Here is a 20,540-nt window from a genome sequence, read left to right as displayed (position 1 = left end):
AGTCTGCAGGTCGGCGGGTTGCTTCCCCCCTAGAGGGAGCCATCCCATGAGTTTCCATCACTTTATTTGCAAAAATAGAAAACTCAGCAATATGCGGTACAGCGGACTGCAGGGGAGATGTAAACAGGGGAGGGGACAGCACCCTGACCCCCCCAGAGAAAAAGGGGAGCCAGTAGGAATCTTATTTGGCAGCTAAATACAAACTGGGGATCGGAGGAAGAAGGGAGGGGTCACAGGGGCCCTGGGCTCCCCCTCCCAAGACCCCTGGAGGAAGGGGTCAATTCCGGGGTGTAAACAAAAGCTAATAAATAAATAGAGGCTTCCTCTGGGTCAGGGTGGGATCCGCTAAGCAGTACCCACCCCCCCTCTCCCTGGGCCAACCTGCTCTGGGGGTCAAGGGGGGAAGGCACTAGGGGGCGGGGGATCCTCTGTCCCCTCTGTAGTGTAGGAGGGCCCCTGCCCCATGGCTGAGATGGGGGGCAGGAGGAGCCCAAGGCACGTGACAGGGCTGGGAGAGGGGCTTGTAACAGAGGGCACAGGGTAAACTCTGGGCCCAGGCAAAGAGGTGCAGAATGGACCTGCATCTGTCCCTCTCCCCCTCTGGCCCCTCTCAGAAACGCAGGGCCCGGCCTGCCCCACCTTGACCTGGCGCGAGGATGGGGGCACAGCGGGCAGCGTGCACCCGGCAGGTGCCTTACGCGGCATGCGGCACCGAGGACAGGGGCAAGGCGGTGGGCTCCGCCCTCCCCCTCCGCCCCCCCTTTTGGTCTTTAGTGTTCCTGTTTGCTCCCAGAGGCCTCAGCACCCCACAGGGGAAGGGGCTGTGGAGGGGCAGGGTCTTCCTCCTGCCCTGGGGAGCCGGGGACCCTGGTGTCTGAGGAGCAGTGCTGAGATTTTAGAGTCCAAACCCAGGCTCACCCCTCTGCCCTCTCTCCTGGAGGGAGCAGGGCAGGCCCCCAAGACTGGAGAGGGAGCCGGTTAGAGCAGGAAGGGGATGAACACGGAGGCACACCTGGAAACTTTGGCAAAAACAAGGAGCTCATTGGAAGGGGTGGGGAGAGGGCAGAGCAGGTCCTCCCCCAGTCACTGGCGGTGTCTGGGAGATGGTCCGTCTGCTGCCTGGAGCCCCAGCCCCCGAGACAGGGGAAGTCAGGGGCCCTGGTCAGGGTGGGGGCTGAGGCCCCCTCTGCCCTGGCCCCCAGGAACCTCATCCTCGCTGGAGGCCTTGGGGTGGGGGCCAGGCTGCGAGGAGTCGTCCTCAAACATCTCGGGGTTCTCCAGCATTTCTCGGATCAGGGGAGGCATCGGGCCCGGAATCTCCATCTTCAGGGTAATGGCCCTTTCTGCTCCTGCAATGGATGCACAAGGAGGTTCAGGGGGGCTGAGGCACAGCCCCTAAGGCTGACTCCCTAATGTTGCTGGACTGCCTTCTCATGGGGGTCTCCCAGCACAGGCCTGCCACCTCTGTCTGCCTCTCTGTCACCCTCTCCCTAATGTAGGGTTCCTTTCAGGCTGTCTCCTCAAAGATCACGTGGTGCCCAACTTCCAGCCCCACTCCCTGGACACCTGCCCCCAATGTCCATAGCTTGCCAGTTGTTCCTAGGGCTGTTCTTCATAACATTTATAATCAGAACTAACAGTTATCAAACACCATCTGCCAAGCATCCTCCTAAACCAGCAGTTTCCAATAGAACTTTCTATGGTGATGGAAATATCTTCTCTGTGCAGCACAGTAGAAACTGGCCACACGTGGTTCCTGAGCGCTGGAAATGTGGCTACTGCAACGGAGGAGCTGAATTTGTAACTCGGCGCAGTTCTAAGCCCAACTCGTTGCATGCTCACAAAACTTCAGAGGTAGGTGTAAGTCTGGCCCAGATTACAAACAGAAAAACAAGGTACAGAAAAGAAAGGCATTCGCCCAAGCGTCCCCACGAGCACGTGGCAGAGCCAGGATGCTCGCGTAGGGTGCCTGGTTCTCACCCACTGTTCTTGTCCCTGCCTGACCCAGGAGAGCAGCAGCTCCGGGAAGAGAGAGGGGAGGCTCGCTCCTGACTAACCCTTGGTGCTGATGCCCCGGAGGTCCGTGATCTTCATGAGCATCCTCGGGAACATGTAGGGCTGGCTGGGCCGCCGCCGCCGGGCGTAGAGCCTCAGGGCTTCCAGCAGCGGCTCCTGCAGCTTGTCCACTTTCTCAGGCTCCTCCAGGTCCATGCGGTCTGTGGGGACAAGCACAGGGGTGTGAGAGAGGAAGAGAGGCGGGAGACAGTGCCAAGTGGCTGGTCCCAAGCAGCCCTGCCCTATGGCCCTCCAGGCCCCACACTTTGACAATGAGCCCCATGCAGGCCGTCTCCCCTGTTCCAATCCCTTCCCCTACTCTGGCAAGAGGTTTTCTCTGGTAGATCACTCCTGCCCAGACCTCTATGTCAGCACTAGTATCGGGGGTCTCCTCAGCAACCCCTGGCTCTTCCCCTCTTCTTGTCCTTTGTTCCAAGCTGCCGGGAAGTCTATACTGGAGCTGAGGAGTCTGTAGATGGGACCAAGGTCTCCAGCCAGGTCGGAGATCAGGTGTGGGGTGTGCTGGGAAAGTAGTCCGAGAAAACGCCAGGGGGCGCCCCCGCACCTCCGCAGATGAGGCAGATGGCACTGAGCAGCCCTGTCTCTGTGTCATCCATCTCCAGTGGCAGAAGCTGCCCAGCAAAGGCAAAGACGAGGTCTGTGAGGGGCCCGAAGCCGGCGTTGTGCATTTGGGTCCGGTTCAGGGTCAGCCCATCCGAGAAGGTCATGGTGTCCTGCTCTGGGGTGTACCTTGTGCAGATCCGCAGCATCTGGAGGCGGGCCAGGGGAGGATTAATATTGTCTCTGGGAAGGAGTGCGTATGGGGGTGGGGAAAAGAAGGAATGAAGTGCAGGTGGAAAGTGAGGAGGTCAGGTCCTGAAGGAGGGCCACCTGAAGCAGGCATGGGAAGGAAGGCAGAGAGATGGAGGGTCTAAAGTTGGGGAAGGGAAGAGAAGTCAGAAGGAGGCAGGGCGTCCAGAAGTCTAGGATCAGATCTCAGGGGGCAGAGATTAAGACAAAAAGAGCTTGGGTTTCGAGGAGATCTGGGGAGTCCCACATCGGACGGGGGAAGAGAGAGAATGAAATCTTTCTGTGGACCATCTCCTTGATCTCATATGGCGTCGGGCTGTGGCAGAGGACAGGCCACGGGTCTTAACTTACCAGGATGTCCAGGCAGGCGGCCTTGAGCAGAGTGATCTGGTCAGCAATGCTGAGCCCTGTAAAGCCCGGCAGCCGCTTGGCAAACTCCACGATCTTGATGATGCACTTGGTGGCCAGCTCACTGAACTTGTCCCACAGCCCCAGATCCAGCTGCACCCGGTGGTCTGCACTGGAGTTCTGCAGGAAGGGCAGGTTGGAACACAAACTAAGGCCTATCCTGGGGGCTGTCTTCTTTCTGCCAATACCCCAGGCCCTCCGTTCTGCATTCGAATGCCCTCCTTGTTTGTCAGCACCAGACCATGGCCTCCAACACAACCCCTACCCATTCTCCAAAGCCAATGGTCCCCGCCTTCACTGGGGACCTGCCCGCTCCTCACCGTGGTGTATTTGCCCAGTTGGCAAAGCGAAGGGAAGGTCTCCTGATGGGCTTTGCTGACTTTGGTGATGAGCTCCTCTAGCTGGGGGCTCAGCTCATAGCTGTCCAGCATCCCTTCTTCCTTCACCTCTTTCTTCTTCTTGTTCCGATCATTCCGCACAGCTTGGGGGTGGAGGCGCAAGGAGAGGGTCAGGACCCTCAGAACCTCCCTCTGCATATCCCCTCTCACCCTAATTTAATGCGCTCAGGCGCATCCATTCCCTGGGACCCTAGGCAGGGCCTCAGTTTCCCTGTCTCCTACACTAGCTCCCATTCCCAGGCGGGCTCTCCCCAGCCCCACCCAGGGACTACAGCCCCTGCTCCCTCCCCAGGCCATTCGGCTCCATCCTGCCCTTCCTGTCACCCTGCAGGAGATGAGGAGGGGGGGCAGGATATGCAGGCGGCAGGATATCCACTTATAGCCTTGGCAGCACAATGGCGTGGGAGGGGGGGGCGCACCCCAGATCCACCTCAGGCTCAGTCCTGGCAACAGGGGAGGGGACTGGCAAGCCTCTCCCCAACCTCCCCATGAAACAGGGAACGTGCAATGGTAAGCCCCATTCACTCATTCAGAAGAAGGGTTACCTCTAAGAAGGGAGAATGGGAAGGGGTGGGGTCTCCTGGGTGAATGGAGCTAATCCAATAGGACTGGCCCCGGAGGAGGCAGTGCTCCAAGGCTGCTAGAGGCTGCATTGCAGAGGTCAGGGAAGTGCGGGTGGCCAGGGGGAAAAGGGTGGCAACCACAGGCCAGGACAGGAGCACTCCTGCCCGGGCAGGCCTAAGGGCCTACCTTCCTTGGACATGCCAACTTCAAAGCACTTCTGTAGCCGGCAGTACTGGCAACGATTCCGGGTCACCTTGTTGATGATACAGTTTTTGTCGCGGTGACATGTGTACACCATGTTCTTCTGGATGCTGCGGCGGAAGAAGCCCTGGAGTTGGGGGTAAGGGAGGAGGGTCAGAGAAGCAGGATGCTGGGAGTACCAGCCTCTCACAGACCTTGCAGGTTGCGCCAGGCCTCAGCCAATCTGTTAACCACCTCTGTGCAAAGCAGCCAGCCCCCTCCCATCCCAGAGGGATACCCACCCGCACACAGTGATTCTCTGATCTCACCAGGTAACTCTGGATGCCCAATGCGCCCGATCCCACCACTTACACACCTTGCAGCCTTCACAAGAGCTGACCCCGTAATGGTAGCCAGAGGACTTGTCATTGCACACGAAGCACGGCTTGTAGACCCGGGGAGGTGGAGGGGGTGAGGGCGAGCTGGGCACCATCTCCTCTGAGCTCGTGCTCTGCGTCTCCACCGCTGCAGGGAAGCAGCGACACGAGGGTCAGGGAAGAAGGGCCCCTCAGATCTCTAGGCATCCTCATCAGATATACAACCCCCCCACCCAATCCCACTTCTTCCTCTGGCTCAGCAGCGACAATACCATCACCACCAGAGTGACTTAAAGTCCCAGCAACCCATATACAGCCCCATAGCAAACACGTCCAGAAACCCCTAAATGACCACTATTACCTCCCGGTCTGGCCATCTCCCCCTACAATAATGCCCTACGTGACACTGCTCAATTCTGCAAATTCTAGGTCCCAGCCATTCCAGAAGTTAAATTCTCTGAGCCTCAGTTTCCCCAGCTACAAAGTGGGTGTATGGAAGGGTTATGGCCCGTGGCTCTGAACTCTCCAGTCACTCCCTCTCACATCAGGTCCCTGTCAGGTAGTCTCCCTCCTGCCCTTTTCCTCCTCATGAGGCCACAGATCTAGGTGTGAGGAGGCAAATTCCTGGCCACCTGTGGCTAGCACCTGGCTAAATGACCTGCTGGGAGGCTCAGGAGGTAGAACAGAACCTCATTTTCTCTCAAGCAGTACAGGGTAGACAATCCTTGAGCTTTTCCTCCTCATACCACCTCCCATATAATGGCCAATGTTCTTTTCCGCGAAACCACTGAGACAGTGGAGCAAATGGGACACAGGTATTGGGAAAGTAGGTTAGGGCACATACAACAGCCTTATTTTACACCCGAAGAAACTGAGGCCAAAAGAGAGAAGTGACTAGCCCAGTGCCACACTGCCAGTAATGGTGGAGCCAAGGCTCTCGGGTCTAACTAGATCTACGCCACCTGGCCAGGAGTTAGAGAAGCTGGGAAAGGGAGACAGGTATTTGCTCAGATTCTCAGGTCTAGAAGCTGTTGGGGGTGTAGCGAACCAGAGAAGTCAGGCGACAGTGGGTAAACAGGGCTGATGGGGGAGGGGAGCTATCTGGACCCTCTCTGAGCTATGTCTTCACTCCTAAACTTCCCCTGCAAATACCCAAACACGGCTCAAAAGAGATCGCAGCCCATGCCATGCAGAGTACGTGGGGGGAGGACACCCTCTGTTTGGGAGGCTGCTGAGTAAACCTCTTTGGGGTGTGCGGTTGATCTTCAGAATCTTGAAAAAATATATACATTAAGTTATTCAACCTGTAGGACCAGTTGCCCAAACCTGGGGGGCCTAAGTGAATGCAAGAAAACCCTAAGACCCTCCCTAAGGAGCGTGCCTTGCTTGCACCCACCTCATGAATACCTTCCTCCTTCTAACCTGCCGCAGCCCACCTGGTCAGAAGTCCACCCAGGCCGCCAGAAGGACAGAAGGAAGGGTTGCCGGGATGCCGGGGTTCTGGGCTCGCTCCACCCTCCCTACAGGAGGAAAGCCCTCCCCACCCCCCAACACACACAGACACTCAATTAGCATAAGAATCCAGCTGGATTGAGATTCCCCAATGAAAAAGGAGAGAAAAGAGGGGAGGAGAGGAGGGTGCCTGGAGCCTATTCACCACCGGGTGGGAAATCCCAGGGGGGGCAGGTGCTGAGAGATGGGGGGCGGGCTGGAATGCCTTGCAGATGGTGCCGGTGTCCTCAGAGGGCACATGTGCTGCCCACAAGCCAGTGCGTGGGGTGGGGCTCACTCGGCGCTGACGCCCTCCCTGCCCGCAGAGCGCTGCCTCATTTCCTTTCTTGCGAAAGGGCCTGGGTGCGGTCAGACTGGCATGGGCCAGTGCCAACCAATTATGAGACTGGGGGCGACAGGGAGATAGGCCCAGGGGCAGCTTCTCTCATAGGCGTGGTACTGTCACCCCTTCTCAGCACCCCCCCCCCCGCCCCGCAACCCTGAAGTGCAGCCCAGTAGCTCTGGTCATTCTGGGAGCGAAGGGCGCAGGAAGGCTGATCGTGTCCACGCCACTCAGGTTCCCCTTCTCAGCTCTGGGCAGAGACCCCCCCCCCATCGGGATGCAGCTCCGGGCTAAGCAGGGGCCCCTGCTGGGGAGGAGGGGGGTGGGCTCTGGGTTTTTCTCCTTTTAAAGCCCAAATTGCTGAAATTGAGGAAATTCCTGGCCAGGCTGAGCGGAGCTTCAAACAAACTCTTTATAACCGGCTGTAAACACTCCCAGCTGCGAGGCCCAGGGCTGAGAAGCCTGGACTCACAATCTGACACACACCTCCTTGGAGACACTCTCACACGTCAACAACACACAGGGCACAAAAGCAGGCACTTTACCAATGGGCTCCTATACCCCAAAGGGACCCTGACACAGAAGAAAACCCAGGCGGGCACAGAGGCACACTCACTCCAGCCACACCATGCAGGTGGACGCACAAGTCACAAGGAGGACACACAACACCCAGCGAAGCTCTGCCACCAGACAAACAGCCACGGCTTGCCAACGCAGCACCAGGACGCTGAAGCTGCCAAACACTCACAAACACACCAAAGGACCTCGTTCCTTCCCGGGTTTAGACACACAGGTCTAAACTACTTTCTCTCTGAAAGTGTGTGGAGCCGGCCTGAAGCCCACAAAGACCCTAGAGGCCAAAATTGTTGGTCCAAAATGCAAAAACATAGTGCCAACCAAGTTCCACGGGCTTCCCTGGGCCTGAAAAAGACGTGGTCCCTGCCCAGCCCCCACCAAAACCCTTCCTGGGAGATTCTCTCCAACTCAGCACCCCTCCCAACAGACCCCAAGTCCCCATCCTATTGGGCCACGAGAGGAAGGTTAAGGATTCACAAGGATCTGGTGCGAGGCAATAATAGTTCATGCTTTCCCCGCCCTTTAAATGCTACACTTTTCATTCTTGCCCCACCCCACCCCACAGTACGGTCTCCTGTTTGCCACCTCCCTCTTCCAGTCTCCCAGTTGTTAAATCTGAGCAGCTCTGCCCTGCAACCAAAAGACCAAAAAAAAAAAAAAAAAAAAAAAAAAGCTGATCTCGTAAACAGCGCTGCCGAGTGCCAAGGAGCGAGGCGCGTTGGCGGGGGCTCCGTGACCCCGCGCGCGCACTCCCCGGGCGCCCGCCGCCCGCCCCTTCCCAGCGTGCCCCCCAGCCCCGCGTCCCGGGCTCGGAGCGCCGTCCCAGGCCCGGGGAAATTCGGGGGTGTTCCAGGCTCCCCTCCCGGCCCCTCCCTACCCCCCCCCCCCACGCCCGCCAGGCACTTCGGCCCGGGCTTCAAAGCCGCTTCTCATCTGGACTTCATTTTTACTGCCTCTCAGTCCCCGGCTTTTTATTACCGCTCTGGAAAGGGGTTCCAGGGCCCCAGGCCTGGCATCTCCCATTTCACAGAGAGGGAAAGATGGTTATTTGGGGACCCAGGAGTCCTGCCCTCACCCCCCGCCCCCCCGGCCGCTGCCACCTCCAGGCCACTCCTCACCATAACACAAACTTCGCTTGAAACTTTTCCTACTTAAGTTGTGGGCTCGAGCCATAGGAAAAAGTGTACACAACCCTATACGCATTTCCTAACATCTCTTTTCTCAATGGGGGAGGGGGGCGCCTAAACCCAGCCTGGTCCCGCTTGTGTGCACAACCCCTTCCACCCCGCACGCAGCACGCAGAGGATGCACGCTCAAACACAGCACTTTCCAAAACCGCCCCCGCAGCCACGCAGGGCACACGCCCTCCTGGCCTCAAGTCACAAACATCCCCACACGGGGCCATGCGGACATGCCAACGCTGGCGCAGGGCGACGCTGCGTGGAGACCCTTACACCCACACCCGCGCCGCCGAAGCGAGGCGCTGCACACTCCAGGGATGCACACGCTCTGCAAATAATATTTTTTACACTCGCAACTTCCCACATGGACTTTACAAGCGCCAGCCACGGTCCTGGGTGCCATAGCCCTCCGGGGCCACGGACCTACCGGCACACACAACCAAGGCACCTCGGCCTCTCCCTATCCCCGGGAACTCTGGAGGGGCATCAACCACAGGTCCTAGCTATACACCCACCATAAAAACCACACACGCACACTCCAAACACTACTGCACACACCCAAAGGAGTCGCTGAGGCCCCCACGTTTAAAGGGCCAGTACCTCTCTTTCCTACACACCCTGCCGTCACATGGAAAGGGTCAGAATCTCCGCTTGCACCCCAGGTGTACCTTTTACACCAGGAAAGAGCGAGCGGCTGCCTGTCCTGCACCCCGCACCCTACCCCCGGGCTCGGGTACCTACATTGCAGACTGGCGGGTTGCGGCCAGGCAAAAGACTCGAGTCCGGCGAAACAGGAGCTGCCGGTGGCTCTGCGCAGCAAGCCAGCCCCGGGTCCGGCCGCCCCGTACAACCGTCGCGGACCCGGGGCAAATGTTTCCATGCAGTCGTACATCGCGACCAGGCTTGGAGGGAAGCTGGGTGCTAGGAACACCGAGGACCCGCAGCCGATTCCCCCTCCTCCCCCGGCGGCGCCCCGCTCCTGGAGGGGGGGAGGGGGAGGGCTAACATAGGGCGCCGGGCTGCATGGGGGGTAAGGGGTGGGCGGGGAAGAGGGGGATCCCCAGCAGGGAAAAGGGACTGGGCGGGGCGCAGAGCCGGGGCTGCCGCTCCAGCCGCGGTCCAGCTCACTCTGGGCGCCTCGGCGGCTAGCACTGGGGAGACCTTTTGTAAAAGCGAAGCCCGGAGGGGTGGGGGGTGGGGCTTGGAGAGCTAAGGGGGCCGGGCACCAAGATGAGCAGAGCTGGGAGTGGAACACACACACACACACACACACACACACACACACACACACACTCGCACCGCGGCGCGCGTGCTTGCTTAGACACACATCCGTGCATGCATTTATCTTGGCAGGCACCACGCATTTGCAAATATGCAATAGTGCACATGCATGTCTGCACGCGCATAAAATTAGAGGTGCACACACGTTTTCGCAAACACACCTGGCTCGGGAGAATGCTTGCAAGGATTCTCTCTCCACAGCCCCGAGGCTTTGCAAGCTTTTGCACTTAGGCGCGTGCCCGGGTCGGGGATGGGGGAAGGAGTGGAGGAACGAGCACACGCCTTTCCTTTCGAGTTTCCCCCTCCCCGCAACGCTCCTTTTTTCACACAAGTCAATACAGGCAGGGGTGTCAAGGAGGACTGGGGAGAGAGGAACATGGAGGTTCCCTGCGTGCGGCAGTTCTCCAGAGCCCAGGGACCTGCGCTACCTCCACCCCCTCATTCCCAGGCCTGGCTCCTCCCTCTCCCTCCGCGCGCACGCTGCAGGGCCGAACGGTACATTCCTGCGGCTCGGAGCGCGCGGCCTGCTCCTTCCTTCCCGTCCTCCCCACCCCCCGGTCGGAGGGCCGGAGCGCGCTCCCGCCGTGAACTCTCCGGGAACCCCCCTCGGGGCGGGCGGCCGGGCGCGCTCACCTCCTCCTGACCCGGCCCCGCCCCACCCCGCCCAGGCCGTAGCCAGCGCCGCCGCGGAGTCCCCCCGCCCCTCCGGCGCAGCCGGAGTCTACCCCTCCGAGCCCGAGCGGTCCTCCCTCCGCCGCGGCCCCGGCCGCCTCCCTGCGAGTCCCCCAAGCCCCATCCCGCGGCGGACACTCCTCTCCCAGCGCCCCTGGCTCGAACCTGACTCCACTTTTAGAGCACAAGACTCCCACCCCAAACTGCTCCCGCCGTGCCAACGGCGCCTCGGACGGCACGGCCCTCCAGAGTGCCCGCTCCCCTCCCCCAGAGTCGCTCCTGTGCCAGTCGCCCCCAAGTGCCCCTCTCTGCAACCACGGCGCGTCTGGTCGGTAACCGTCCTCGTTAAATACCCCCACCAGTGGCAAACTGCCCCTTCTCCCCCTCAGTGCCACACTTCGTGCCCTTCGCATCTCCGGGGGCCGCCCCACGCCTCCCTCGCGGGCCCCTTCCGGGCACTGAGCGCCCTCGCCCGGCGGAGAAGGGGGTGAGGGGGGCGGGGGTTTGGCCACGTCAAGAGTTTGCCCTCGCCGGGCCGCGTCGGGGACCCTGGCCCCGGGACAGCGCCAGCGGCGGCGACTCCCGGAAACCGCCCCCTCCCCCGCGCCCCGCCCGCCGCCCGGCCGCCCGGCCGCCCCGCCGCCCGGCGGGCCGGCCCAGCCGGCTCTGTCAGCGCCGCTCACACGGGCAGCGCCGGCGGAGCGGGAGCGGCGCCCGGGCCGGCCCCTTCCCCCGCCCGGCGGCGGCGGTGGCTGGGCCGGGGTGGGGCGCGCTTTTCTAAGAATCTGTTGTACCGGGTGGGGGGCGCACTGGGGTGCCGCGGGAGTGGGGCGCCAGTGTGGAAGAATAAAGAGCAGGAAGGGGTGCCAGAGCAGGCGAGGGAAGGGAAGGCAGGCGCGGAGGAGGGGCCGGGGTGGCTGCGGGGGACCGAAGGGGGCAGGGCTGGGGAGGAGGGCCTGGTTGGCGGAATGGGGGGCCCGCAGGGTGGCAGGGCCGACGGGGGGGGGGGGGGGCTGGAAGAAGGGACGAAGAGGGACTGCATTGCTCTTTCCAATCCAGCCTGAGCTCCCTGTTCTTGCCCCCAACCCCAAATACCCCATTTCTGAATCTAGCCATCCCCCACAGAAAGAAAAAGAGGCGACAGATTTCTGAATCAGAGCCTGGCCAGTGGCAAAAAAAAAAAAAAGTCACTTAAGTGCAAAATGGGGAGTACCCCCAAAACAAGGGGAAAGAGCCCTGATTAGTCAACTCTAGGCCGTCAGTCCCCCCCCCCCCCACCCTTCCCCCTCCGAAATCTGAAAGGTCCCAATTAAGTCAGGCCTGCCTGGTTGGTAATTAGAACCAGAAGTGGCCAGGCCACAGGGAGGGGGGTTGGGAGTGGGGCACTGGAGGAGTGGGGGGAGGGCTCCAGGAAGTCATGAGTCCTCAATAGCCCCCTCTTCTCTTCACCAGCTGCACCCCATTCCTCATCACCCCATCTGTGTGTGCTTCCCAGGCATTGCACGGAGAGGGGGCTTTAAAAGGGACCAGGCATTGGGGCGTCAGGCCCACCCTAACCCCCAACCCCAACCCCCCATTCTAGACAGTCTTAGCCTTGAGGAGAAGGTAAGAGGATGGGGGAATCTAGTGCCCCCACTTTTCCCCAAAGTCCCCCCAGCCCTTATTGCAGCAATTAGACCCATTAGCCTTCTAGCATTTCATGGGAACCAGATGTTCTCCACCAGCCTGGTGGGAGTATGAGGGGGGGCTGCTGCCTGACTCACCCCCTTCCCTATGATCCCCACCACCGAGGGGCACCCCTCCCAGCTATAGCCCCACAAAGGCATGGCCCCAGAAGGAAGGAAAAGTGTACCCCTCCCCCATGAATGAAGCCATTCGCACTGAATCTGGTGTGGTCACCCCTCAGAGCCTCTACCACCCTGGCAAGGATGAGTTTGGCCAACCAGGGGCTGTGGGGGGAGGGACAGCTAACTCCTTCGGCATCCCTCCTTTCCTCCCCTCCTGCCACCTTCTGGAAGGGGCTTGAGGATAGCTGGCTCTGAACTCCTCATGCTAAATTCTCCTTTTCTTCCAAAAGCGTCCCTCCAAAAACTGAAGTGGGGGCATTTCAAAGCAAAGAAGGCCCCACCCCAAGGGTAAGGCCCCACCCCAAGGGTAAGTCCTCAACTTAGAAGTCCCACCTGAAGGGCGATAAGGAGGGGTCTCTGGAGGAAGGGGCAGCAGTGGAGCAAAGGAATAGGGAGGTGTGAATGAGGGACGAGGCCCAAAGCAGGGCAGTGAGGAGCGCTGGGCAGGATGGGGGCTGGGACCGGGTAGGGGGCCAGAAGAGGGGGGTGCAGCCTGGGCCCCAGCGGCGGCGGCTCGCCCGGCTCCCCCCGCCAGAGAGGTTTCCTGTTGCAATCAAAGCCCCGTTTGTGTCGGCCTGGAGCTGGAGCCCGAGCCTGAGCAGGAGAGACCGGGGAGGGGAGGGGAAGGAGGCAGTCGGCTGGGGTTTTTTCCTGGAGGAGGCCTCGCTGCCGCCTGCTCACCACCGGTACCGCCCGCTTAACAAGGCCCCTTGCCTCTCCTGGAGTCTGGGTTCTCTCTCTGTCTTCGCCTTCCAGCCTGTGTGTTTCCCTCTCATCTTGTTTAGGTCTCCGAGTCTCTCTTTTTCGGTTTCTTTTAAGTAGAACTCTTTTTCTTCCTGTGCCAGTCTGCCCTCATTTTCTCCATGTGACTTAGTATGGTGCAGCCTGGTCTTCTTGGCCCAGAGACACTATCACCAAATTCAGAGGACAATCAGGGCTAGGTCCTCAGGACACCAGCTATCTCCTCAAGATGGTGGGGAGGGCAAGGCTTCCCTTCCCTCCCATCACACTCTGTTCCCTGCAGTCTTGATAAAACAAACATACAACACACTAGCGTTCCTAAACATGGAGATACAGAGGGACACAGACACCAGGGTTTTATGCACATGTGTGAGCAAGCACACCCAAACCTGCGTGCAGGTGTACACACACACACACACACACACACACACACCCTCCGCTTTTCCCTGCACACAGGCCTGTGCTTGCCCTGGCAGCACTTGCTTCGCTTCCCGCTGTTCTCCTCCACCACGTGGTTCTGAGATGCCTGCCTTACCCACTGAGGCCCCCAGAGCACCCCAAGAGATGGAGCCCTTCTAAATATGGATGCCTCCCAGGTGCTAGGGACCCAGCAGTAGGATTCAGGAGCCAGCCCCAGGCAGAAGTTCCAGACTCCTTCAGGGACCACCCTCCTTCCCACAGACCAGGAGAGAGAGGCTGAAGAGAGAGATCCAGACTCCAGGTGAGTGTGGCTTTGGCATAGACTTGGGCCTCCAATGCCCCTCCATTGGCCAGCCAAAAAGGGACAGCAGGGCAGAGAAGTGAGAGAACACACTTTCCCCCTTCAGCCACTGTTCCGCTGTGGGAGGTCTCCCAGACTCCGGGATCTCCTCCTCTCCCCACTGCCTCCCTCTCATTCACCACTAGGTGCTGCGTGCCCCACGCCCATGCAAGCTCTCTGGACCCAGGCCTTCCCCTCTTCCCCACCCCACCGCCACCTCTCTGCCCAGGCCTGTCCCCCGCTGCCAGCCGCACCCTCCGCAGCTCCCTGCCCCAGTTCTGGCTCCTCCCTTGGATTTCTTCTTTCAGCCCCTCCTTCTTTGGGGATACAGCCTAGTCTGACCCCTTCCCTTACCCTGACCTCACTTTGAACCCTGACCTTGGTCTCAATGTGTCCAGGGCACAGAGGCACATGGAAAACTTCACTGGGGACCGGCTACTGGCTCTCAGCATCCTCCCCACCACCATTCTCTCTTCTCTCCCTCCTCACTCCTGTTCCCTTAGTTGCCTCAGAAACTTGGGAAAATCAAGTCCCAAGGGGTTGAGTTGTACTGCTGTCTGCAAGAAGTACATTCATGTGGGGAGGATGGTTCCCTCCCACCTCCCAGGCCCTGGGACAGATTCATGGAGTGCAAATGAGGTAGGGAAAGCCCAGCTGAGGTTTCCAAAAAGGGGGGCTTTGTGCTCTCTTGTTCACCTGCATGCCACCCAAATAACCCCTATTGGACTACAGACAGGCCACCGGCAGGCCTCACCAAACCCCAGACACACCGTCAGCAGCCCTATGAAATACCACCTCACTCTTCACACTGACTCTTTGTTGCGACCCTGGAATTCCGTATGTGAGCAGCATCTCAGGGCCACGCTGTGCACACACAACTGCATGTGGCCTCTCACACATGCGCACGCCTTCTCTAGATGAGCGTGCTCCTTCCAGCAGAGCTGCCAGCCCGGTCTAGTCACCCCTTCACACACACAGACACACACACAGACACACACACATACACACACACACACACACACCCTCTGTGTGCCTGCTCCTAAAGGCAGGCCCTTTCTCTCCACCTCTCTCTCTCTCTCTTTCTCTCTCTCTCAGCTTGTGGAGCTATAAAGGATGTGTCTTTATCTTTCGGTCTCTTCTTTTCCCTCTCTGTTTCTCTCTCTCTGGAACTGCCCCTCTGTCACTGCCCCTTCTATCCAGGTGGGGCCTTCTCTATACCAGCTCCCACGCTGAGCCTCTACCCCATGGAGACCAGCATCCAAGCCCTCGAGCTCATGGGTACCCACGCCTGTAATGGCCTAGTGAGGAGGAACAACTACCAAGTGGAAGGAGAGGGGATCCAGAGGGAAGAGGAGAGGCCTAAGGCTTGCTGCTGTCAGCACTCAAAGGCTTCACCCAAAGAGGGCAGGCCTGAGGGACAAGTAGGGATCTGCACAGCATGTGGGCACCATGCCAGACCTCGAGAGAGGGGAGGAGTCCACAACCCACATGGCTAGAGGAGAGGATGCTTCTGGAACACCCCCTTCACCTCCCCAGGTTACTTTTGGTACAAGAGCTACCATCTTTGCGGCTGTTTCCACCCTCCCCAAGAACCAAGAAGGAAGTTTCCTGACCCTGTACATCTTTGGCCACCTGGCACTGGATTCTTTTCCTCTTTTTGCAGCCTCCCCCTAATTCAGAACAACTTCACCTCTTGCTCACAGAGTCAGGGGATTGGCCTCCCAGACTCTTCCAGTTTGTAGCCTGGCTCCCCACACCCCCCACTGCAGGCAGGCAGCAGTCTCAGACTTCACCAGACCCACCCTTGGCTGCCCTTACAAAGGGGTTCTCATAGTTGACTCATTCAAAGGCAATTTCAGAGCCCCAAGTGTGAGGCAGCTATTTTCCCATCCTCGTTGCACAGGAGAACTCTCATTTGCAAACATGTCCATTTGCTCCACATCCAATCCCCCTTCTGGCTACCCCTGTCACCTCCTCCATTAGCTCAAACCCCCAGCCCTGCCTGCCTTCATAACTGGGACACCAATTTTCTCCACCATCCACCCACCAAATGCCCTCTTGTTTCCACTTGCCCTCATCCCCCAAGATCCCTGAAACTCACACAGAGAGGCCATCTCCTTGGGGAGGTCAGGCTGGCCCAAGCCCCGGAAGCTAGGGCTCAGCATCTCGAAGGGTGGAGACCCTCTGAGTGCCCCTGGGAAGGCGAAGGGGAAGCCAGCCCCTGGGTAACCAGAGCCAGGCCCCAGGGCACCAGGCGCAAAGAGTCGCTCCTTATTGGTGGCCATGGCTGCTGCAGAGTGGGGGGCTGGATCCCCTGGGGTCTGCAGTGGGCGGGGGACTTCTTCAGCCACAGCCCCCGCCCATGCCCACTGCCCTGGCCTGGGAGGCTCCGTGCCCGCCCTGCCTGGCCTGCTCACTGGGTCTCCAAGAGTCCTAAGGAGAAAGAAAGGAAAAAGAGGGATGAGAGAATGATCACTCTGAGGTGCCAGACCCAGCTGGAGTCTTTTCCCTCCTTGCTGCTACAGTTTGTCTTGCCCGGGCTCAGGGCCCTCTTCCACTCAGTAGGGGAGGCAGGGCAGGTCCTAATGCAGGCTTCGAGAACGTCTCCCCGAGGGTAAATTGAGTTTCCAGGGTGAGTGATGGTCTTCAGACTCCTGGCAGACAGGACTCCTAAGCTAAGAAGTGACCATTAAACACCACCATGGACTGGACACTTGATTTAACCCTCACATCAATCCTGTGAAGTAGGAATTATGATTCCCATTTCACAGATGAGGAAACTGAGGTTAAGGGACTGGTTTAAGGTCACAAGGCTGTACACGGTAGAGCCAAGATTCAAACTCTCTACCACCCTGGAGAAAGCGAACACGTCTGTTTTAACATTTTTGTTAAAAAATGTTACACCTCACTGGAACACAGACTCTGGAGCCAAACTACCCGAACTGATCGCCACCACTTGCTAGCTCCAGGACCTTGGATGTATTAGTGTTGCGTAATCTCACTGGGCTTCAGTTCCCTCCTTCGTCAACTGGGAATAATGATAAGGCCCACTTCATAAGGTTATTATGAGGATTAAATAATTTACCATATGTCACGTGTCTAGAATAATATAGGGCACATACTACATGTTATATAAATGTCTCCTGTTCTTTCTCTTTGTACCTTCTCTTCCTCCATACCTCTCTTTTAATTTGCTTTTCCTTCTTTCCATCTTTGTCAATACTCCCTCTCCCAGTTTCCCCTCCCAATTCTCTCTGTCTCCAATTATCCCTCACTTCCTAACCTCTCTTCAGATCCACAGAGGTTGATGGAAGCGCTGCTGTGTACCAGGTATGATGCTAAGAAGCTCCTCTCTCTGTCCTTAATTTACTTTGCTTCTCCATCTCTTCTCTCTTCTCTGAGCCCTCTGCTTATAGGAAGCCCTCCCTACATCCTCATCTTCCTCAAATGTAGCCCGACCCCAGAGGTTTTTAACCTGAGCCCAGGGGAGGGGGAGGGGAAGGACGGAAAGAGGAAGCGGGAATCCTAGGGCCAGGCAGGTGGTTCCTCTCCTGATGCTCTGACAAGGGAAAGGCTGGTTTTCCCAGGAGCCCCAGAACCACCCACCTGTCCAGGGAGTTAGGGTCTAGGGAAGGAGAGTCACCACAGCCTGGGTGCTTCCTCTACCACCCAGAACCATAATGGACTAGATGGAGAAGGTCAGAGAAGGACCAAGAGAGAGTAAAACACAGAGTCCCCTGGGTGGGCAGGCCCAGAGGTAGGTGATGGGTATTTTGCATCTCTTTCCAACAGTCTTTGCTTCTAAGATCAATATCTCTCTGTCTTTGTACCTCTGCTTTTTTTCTTCCTTCCTTTTCTATCTCTCATCTGCCTTGGACTTCAAGTTCCTGAGGGTAAATTGTCATGGAGTTTATAGGAACTCAGACCCCAAGCAACCACCCTTCACTCAGTCCCAAAGCATATAGCAGTCGCTGCCCCTCACTAGGCACCACCCAGATCCCCAGCACCCTGACTCAACTCTTCAGCCCAGTGTCTCCCCAAGCCCTAAAAGTCTGAGCTCCGAGCCCCCAGGGTCCATCTCCTTTACCTTCCCCTATTCCCTGAAGTCCTCGTCCCAGGTTCAGCCCAGGTAGAGCCAGGAGTCCGGGCCCCTGAGGCCCCTGCGCCATAGCTCAACAGGCTGGGCCACATTCCAGGTGGATTAACCCCTCCAATGCCAAGGGTGAGAAGCTACTAGAGGTCTCCCCATCTTCCCCAAACTAGCTTAGACTGAGAATCTGGCTCTGTGCTCCAGCACTCACTATCTTTGCTTCTCACCTGTGGGTGGGAAATAGAGACCTGAGGGTGGGGCAGGAGGACTTCGAGGGTCCCAGAGAGGGATGCTCAGGCTCCTGATCCTTATGGAGGAATGAAGCTGTGAGTGAGTGAAGCTCTCCCTGGCTCTCCTCTTATTTTGCCTCAGAGAAGGAACTTGAGAATTGAGGGAAGAGAGGAAGGGGACAGAGATTCATCCCAGTTCTGAGCCTTGGTTTCTCTGCCTTGGCTGGGAAGGGAAGGGGAGGGTCCTAAGTCCTGGGTAGAGGAAGGGACCAAGGAATTGAAGACAGTGGTACACAGCATAAAAGGAAATCATAAATTAGAGACCCAGAGGCCTTGGTACTTTGGGGTACCTGAGGAAGAGAGAATATACTTCTTTCCTCCCAAGATGCCACCTCAGACAGAGGGGGCTGACCAGGGGAAAGGGGCCCTTACAAAGCTGCTTCTCTTCCAGATGAGGTGGAGTTGACGGGAGGGCATGGATGAAGGGGGCTGCCGGATGGAGGGGGGGGGCGTCTCTCTGCCGCCCTGCCCGCTCCAGAGCCTGGAACAAAGCTGCTCTTGTCAGCTGCTCTCCACCCACTGCCCCCCTCCCCTCTGTATAAACACGACCACCTTTTTCCATGACCCCATCCCCAGCCTGGGCGGAGAACCCAGGCGTCCTCTGCTCTAGCCTGGGCCCCCAGCCTGCTCCCCAGGAGGCAACAGTGGGCCGGGCTTCCCTGGCCTCATGCCACCTTTGGGGGAGTCCAGACCCTTGAGTCTCCACCTCCCATCCCCAGGTGCCCTCCCTCTACCTCACTGGCCCCAGGGAGGGGCAGTACCCAGGAGGCAGGCAGGCAACGCCAGTGGAATGTGTGTGGGCATCGGAGGGCACGGGTAGGGTGGGGCAGAGGGGGGAACTGGAGGTGCCAGTTAGGTGGCTTTCTGAGCCAGGGGTGGGGGTGTGCTGGGATGGGGGTGTGTGCCCTGTGCTGCCTACTAGGCTCTAAGCCACAGCATGTGTGTGTGTGTGTGTGTGTGTGTGTGTGTGTGAGAGCGAGAGAGAGCGAGAGAGAGAGAGAGAGAGAGAGAGAGAGAGAGAGAGAGAGAGAGAGTGTGTTTCCCTATTTGGGATACCCAAGCTCCAGGCACCCCTCACACACTGCCTCCTGCCCCCTCCCCATCCTCTCTTTTCTTGCCTCAAGGATGTGGGACACTGCTTGTGGTCCTCAACCCCCAGGTCAGCATCTGAGGAGTAATGGGGTACGGGCAGGAGCCTCAGACTTAAGGACCCGGACTGTAGCTGCCCTGGACGTGGGCCCTGAAGGGGCACAGTCATCTCAGCTTCTTGCCCTACAGACCCTTCCTCAGGTTCCCCTGCCCACCCCACCCCCAGCCTTGCATACTCTTACCCTCTGGCCACCTGCAGAGATTCCCTCCTATACACTGGGTCAGGTTGAGGGAACTGGGCTGTAAGTGCCAGAGACAGCAAGGCAGCGTCAGTGGGGCTCCGGGACTGGAACTCCTGGGTCCCTGCCCCAGTCTCCCTGCTCTTCCTTTGTTCCATTTGGGCTCCCCTCAAGAATACTCCCGAGGAGCCCCCCACCTTGGCCGGAGGGAGCCAAGACTCACACCCAGGGTTGCGGATATGAGAGAGGAGTCCTGCGCTGCGCTCCAAGGCAACTTCATAGACCCCTATCCTATCCACTTGTCTCTCCAAACGTCTGGACCCAGAGCCGCAGAATCACTTGCCTCTGGACCTTTCCCTCGCCCTTCTGATGTCCAAGCTGTGCCATTCCACTAGGAAAGGAGGAACTTGGATCGGCGTGGACCAGAAGTCCTCTCCTCAGATTCCCCAGGGGAAGCCTGAGGGGAGGCGGATGGTGGACCTTCCCCGCAGGAGGGGACCCTATCTCCCCTCACACTCCAGGCACAAAAGTAGGAACAGAAGCCCCGTGGCTGAAGACGCCTCCCCCAAAGCTCTCCCCGACTACTCACCGCAGTGAAGGGTGGATACAGCCCAGCCCAGCTCAGCCTGTCTAAAATCTCCCCCATTCCCTTCCCACATCGGGGCTGACCCCCAAGTCGGGGCCGGAAGCCCCCCGCCACCCGCGCGGACAGCCGGAGCAGCGCGGCAGGAGCTGAGCCGGCGTGGCTCCCGGCGCGCCCGCCCCCGGCCCACCTCGCCCGAGGACCCGGGCGTCCGCGGCGGCCGAGCCTGCTTCCCCCGCCTGACTCACCTGGAGGGGGAGGGAGGGGGAAGGGAGGCCGCCGAGCCCCGAGGTCCCGGCGTCGGGCGGTCGCGGGGATGGAGCGTCGCAGTGGCAGGGGTTCTCGGTGATGGGGGGCTCTGGGGGGGGGGCACGGACTCTAGGCTGGGACGGTCCCGGGGCCTCTCGGAGCCCGCCCGCCCACGTGACCGCCCCAAAATATCCGACACATTTTCTCCCAAACCGCACACTGACTCTGCAGGCGGGGACACGGAAAATATTTTCTTTCTTTTTCTCCCTCCCCACCCCCCCCCCCACCTCCCTCCCAGCCCGGCTCCCTCCTCCCC

The 20,540-nt window shown here is 59.0% G+C and overlaps 1 protein-coding gene across 6 annotated transcripts; it reads right to left on the bottom strand.

Annotated features, from left to right (window-relative positions):
- Nucleotides 1-47: 47 nt before the first annotated feature.
- Nucleotides 48-20,501, bottom strand: RARG (retinoic acid receptor gamma). 6 transcript variants are annotated; one of them, XM_057701001.1, is made up of 9 exons: nucleotides 20,224-20,501; nucleotides 15,786-16,117; nucleotides 4,792-4,940; nucleotides 4,422-4,563; nucleotides 3,594-3,754; nucleotides 3,217-3,393; nucleotides 2,621-2,825; nucleotides 2,058-2,216; nucleotides 48-1,349 (listed from the first exon to the last, which is right to left on the bottom strand). In XM_057701001.1, exons 2-9 carry the CDS (start codon nucleotides 15,967-15,969, stop codon nucleotides 1,150-1,152), a joined length of 1,377 nt encoding a protein of 458 aa, XP_057556984.1. In that variant the 5' UTR covers nucleotides 15,970-16,117; nucleotides 20,224-20,501; the 3' UTR covers nucleotides 48-1,149. The 6 variants fall into 6 exon arrangements, with proteins under 6 accessions (XP_057556984.1, XP_057556985.1, XP_057556986.1 ...); XM_057701002.1 differs by lacking the exon at nucleotides 20,224-20,501 and adding an exon at nucleotides 19,982-20,151; XM_057701003.1 differs by lacking the exon at nucleotides 15,786-16,117 and having other exon boundaries at nucleotides 20,224-20,500.
- Nucleotides 20,502-20,540: the final 39 nt, after the last annotated feature.

Source organism: Hippopotamus amphibius, chromosome 12, assembly GCF_030028045.1.
Source record: "Hippopotamus amphibius kiboko isolate mHipAmp2 chromosome 12, mHipAmp2.hap2, whole genome shotgun sequence".
Lineage (NCBI taxonomy): Eukaryota > Metazoa > Chordata > Mammalia > Artiodactyla > Hippopotamidae > Hippopotamus > Hippopotamus amphibius.
The sequence above is the reverse complement of the archived record's forward strand: the minus strand, read 5'-3'. Positions and strand labels throughout refer to the sequence as shown.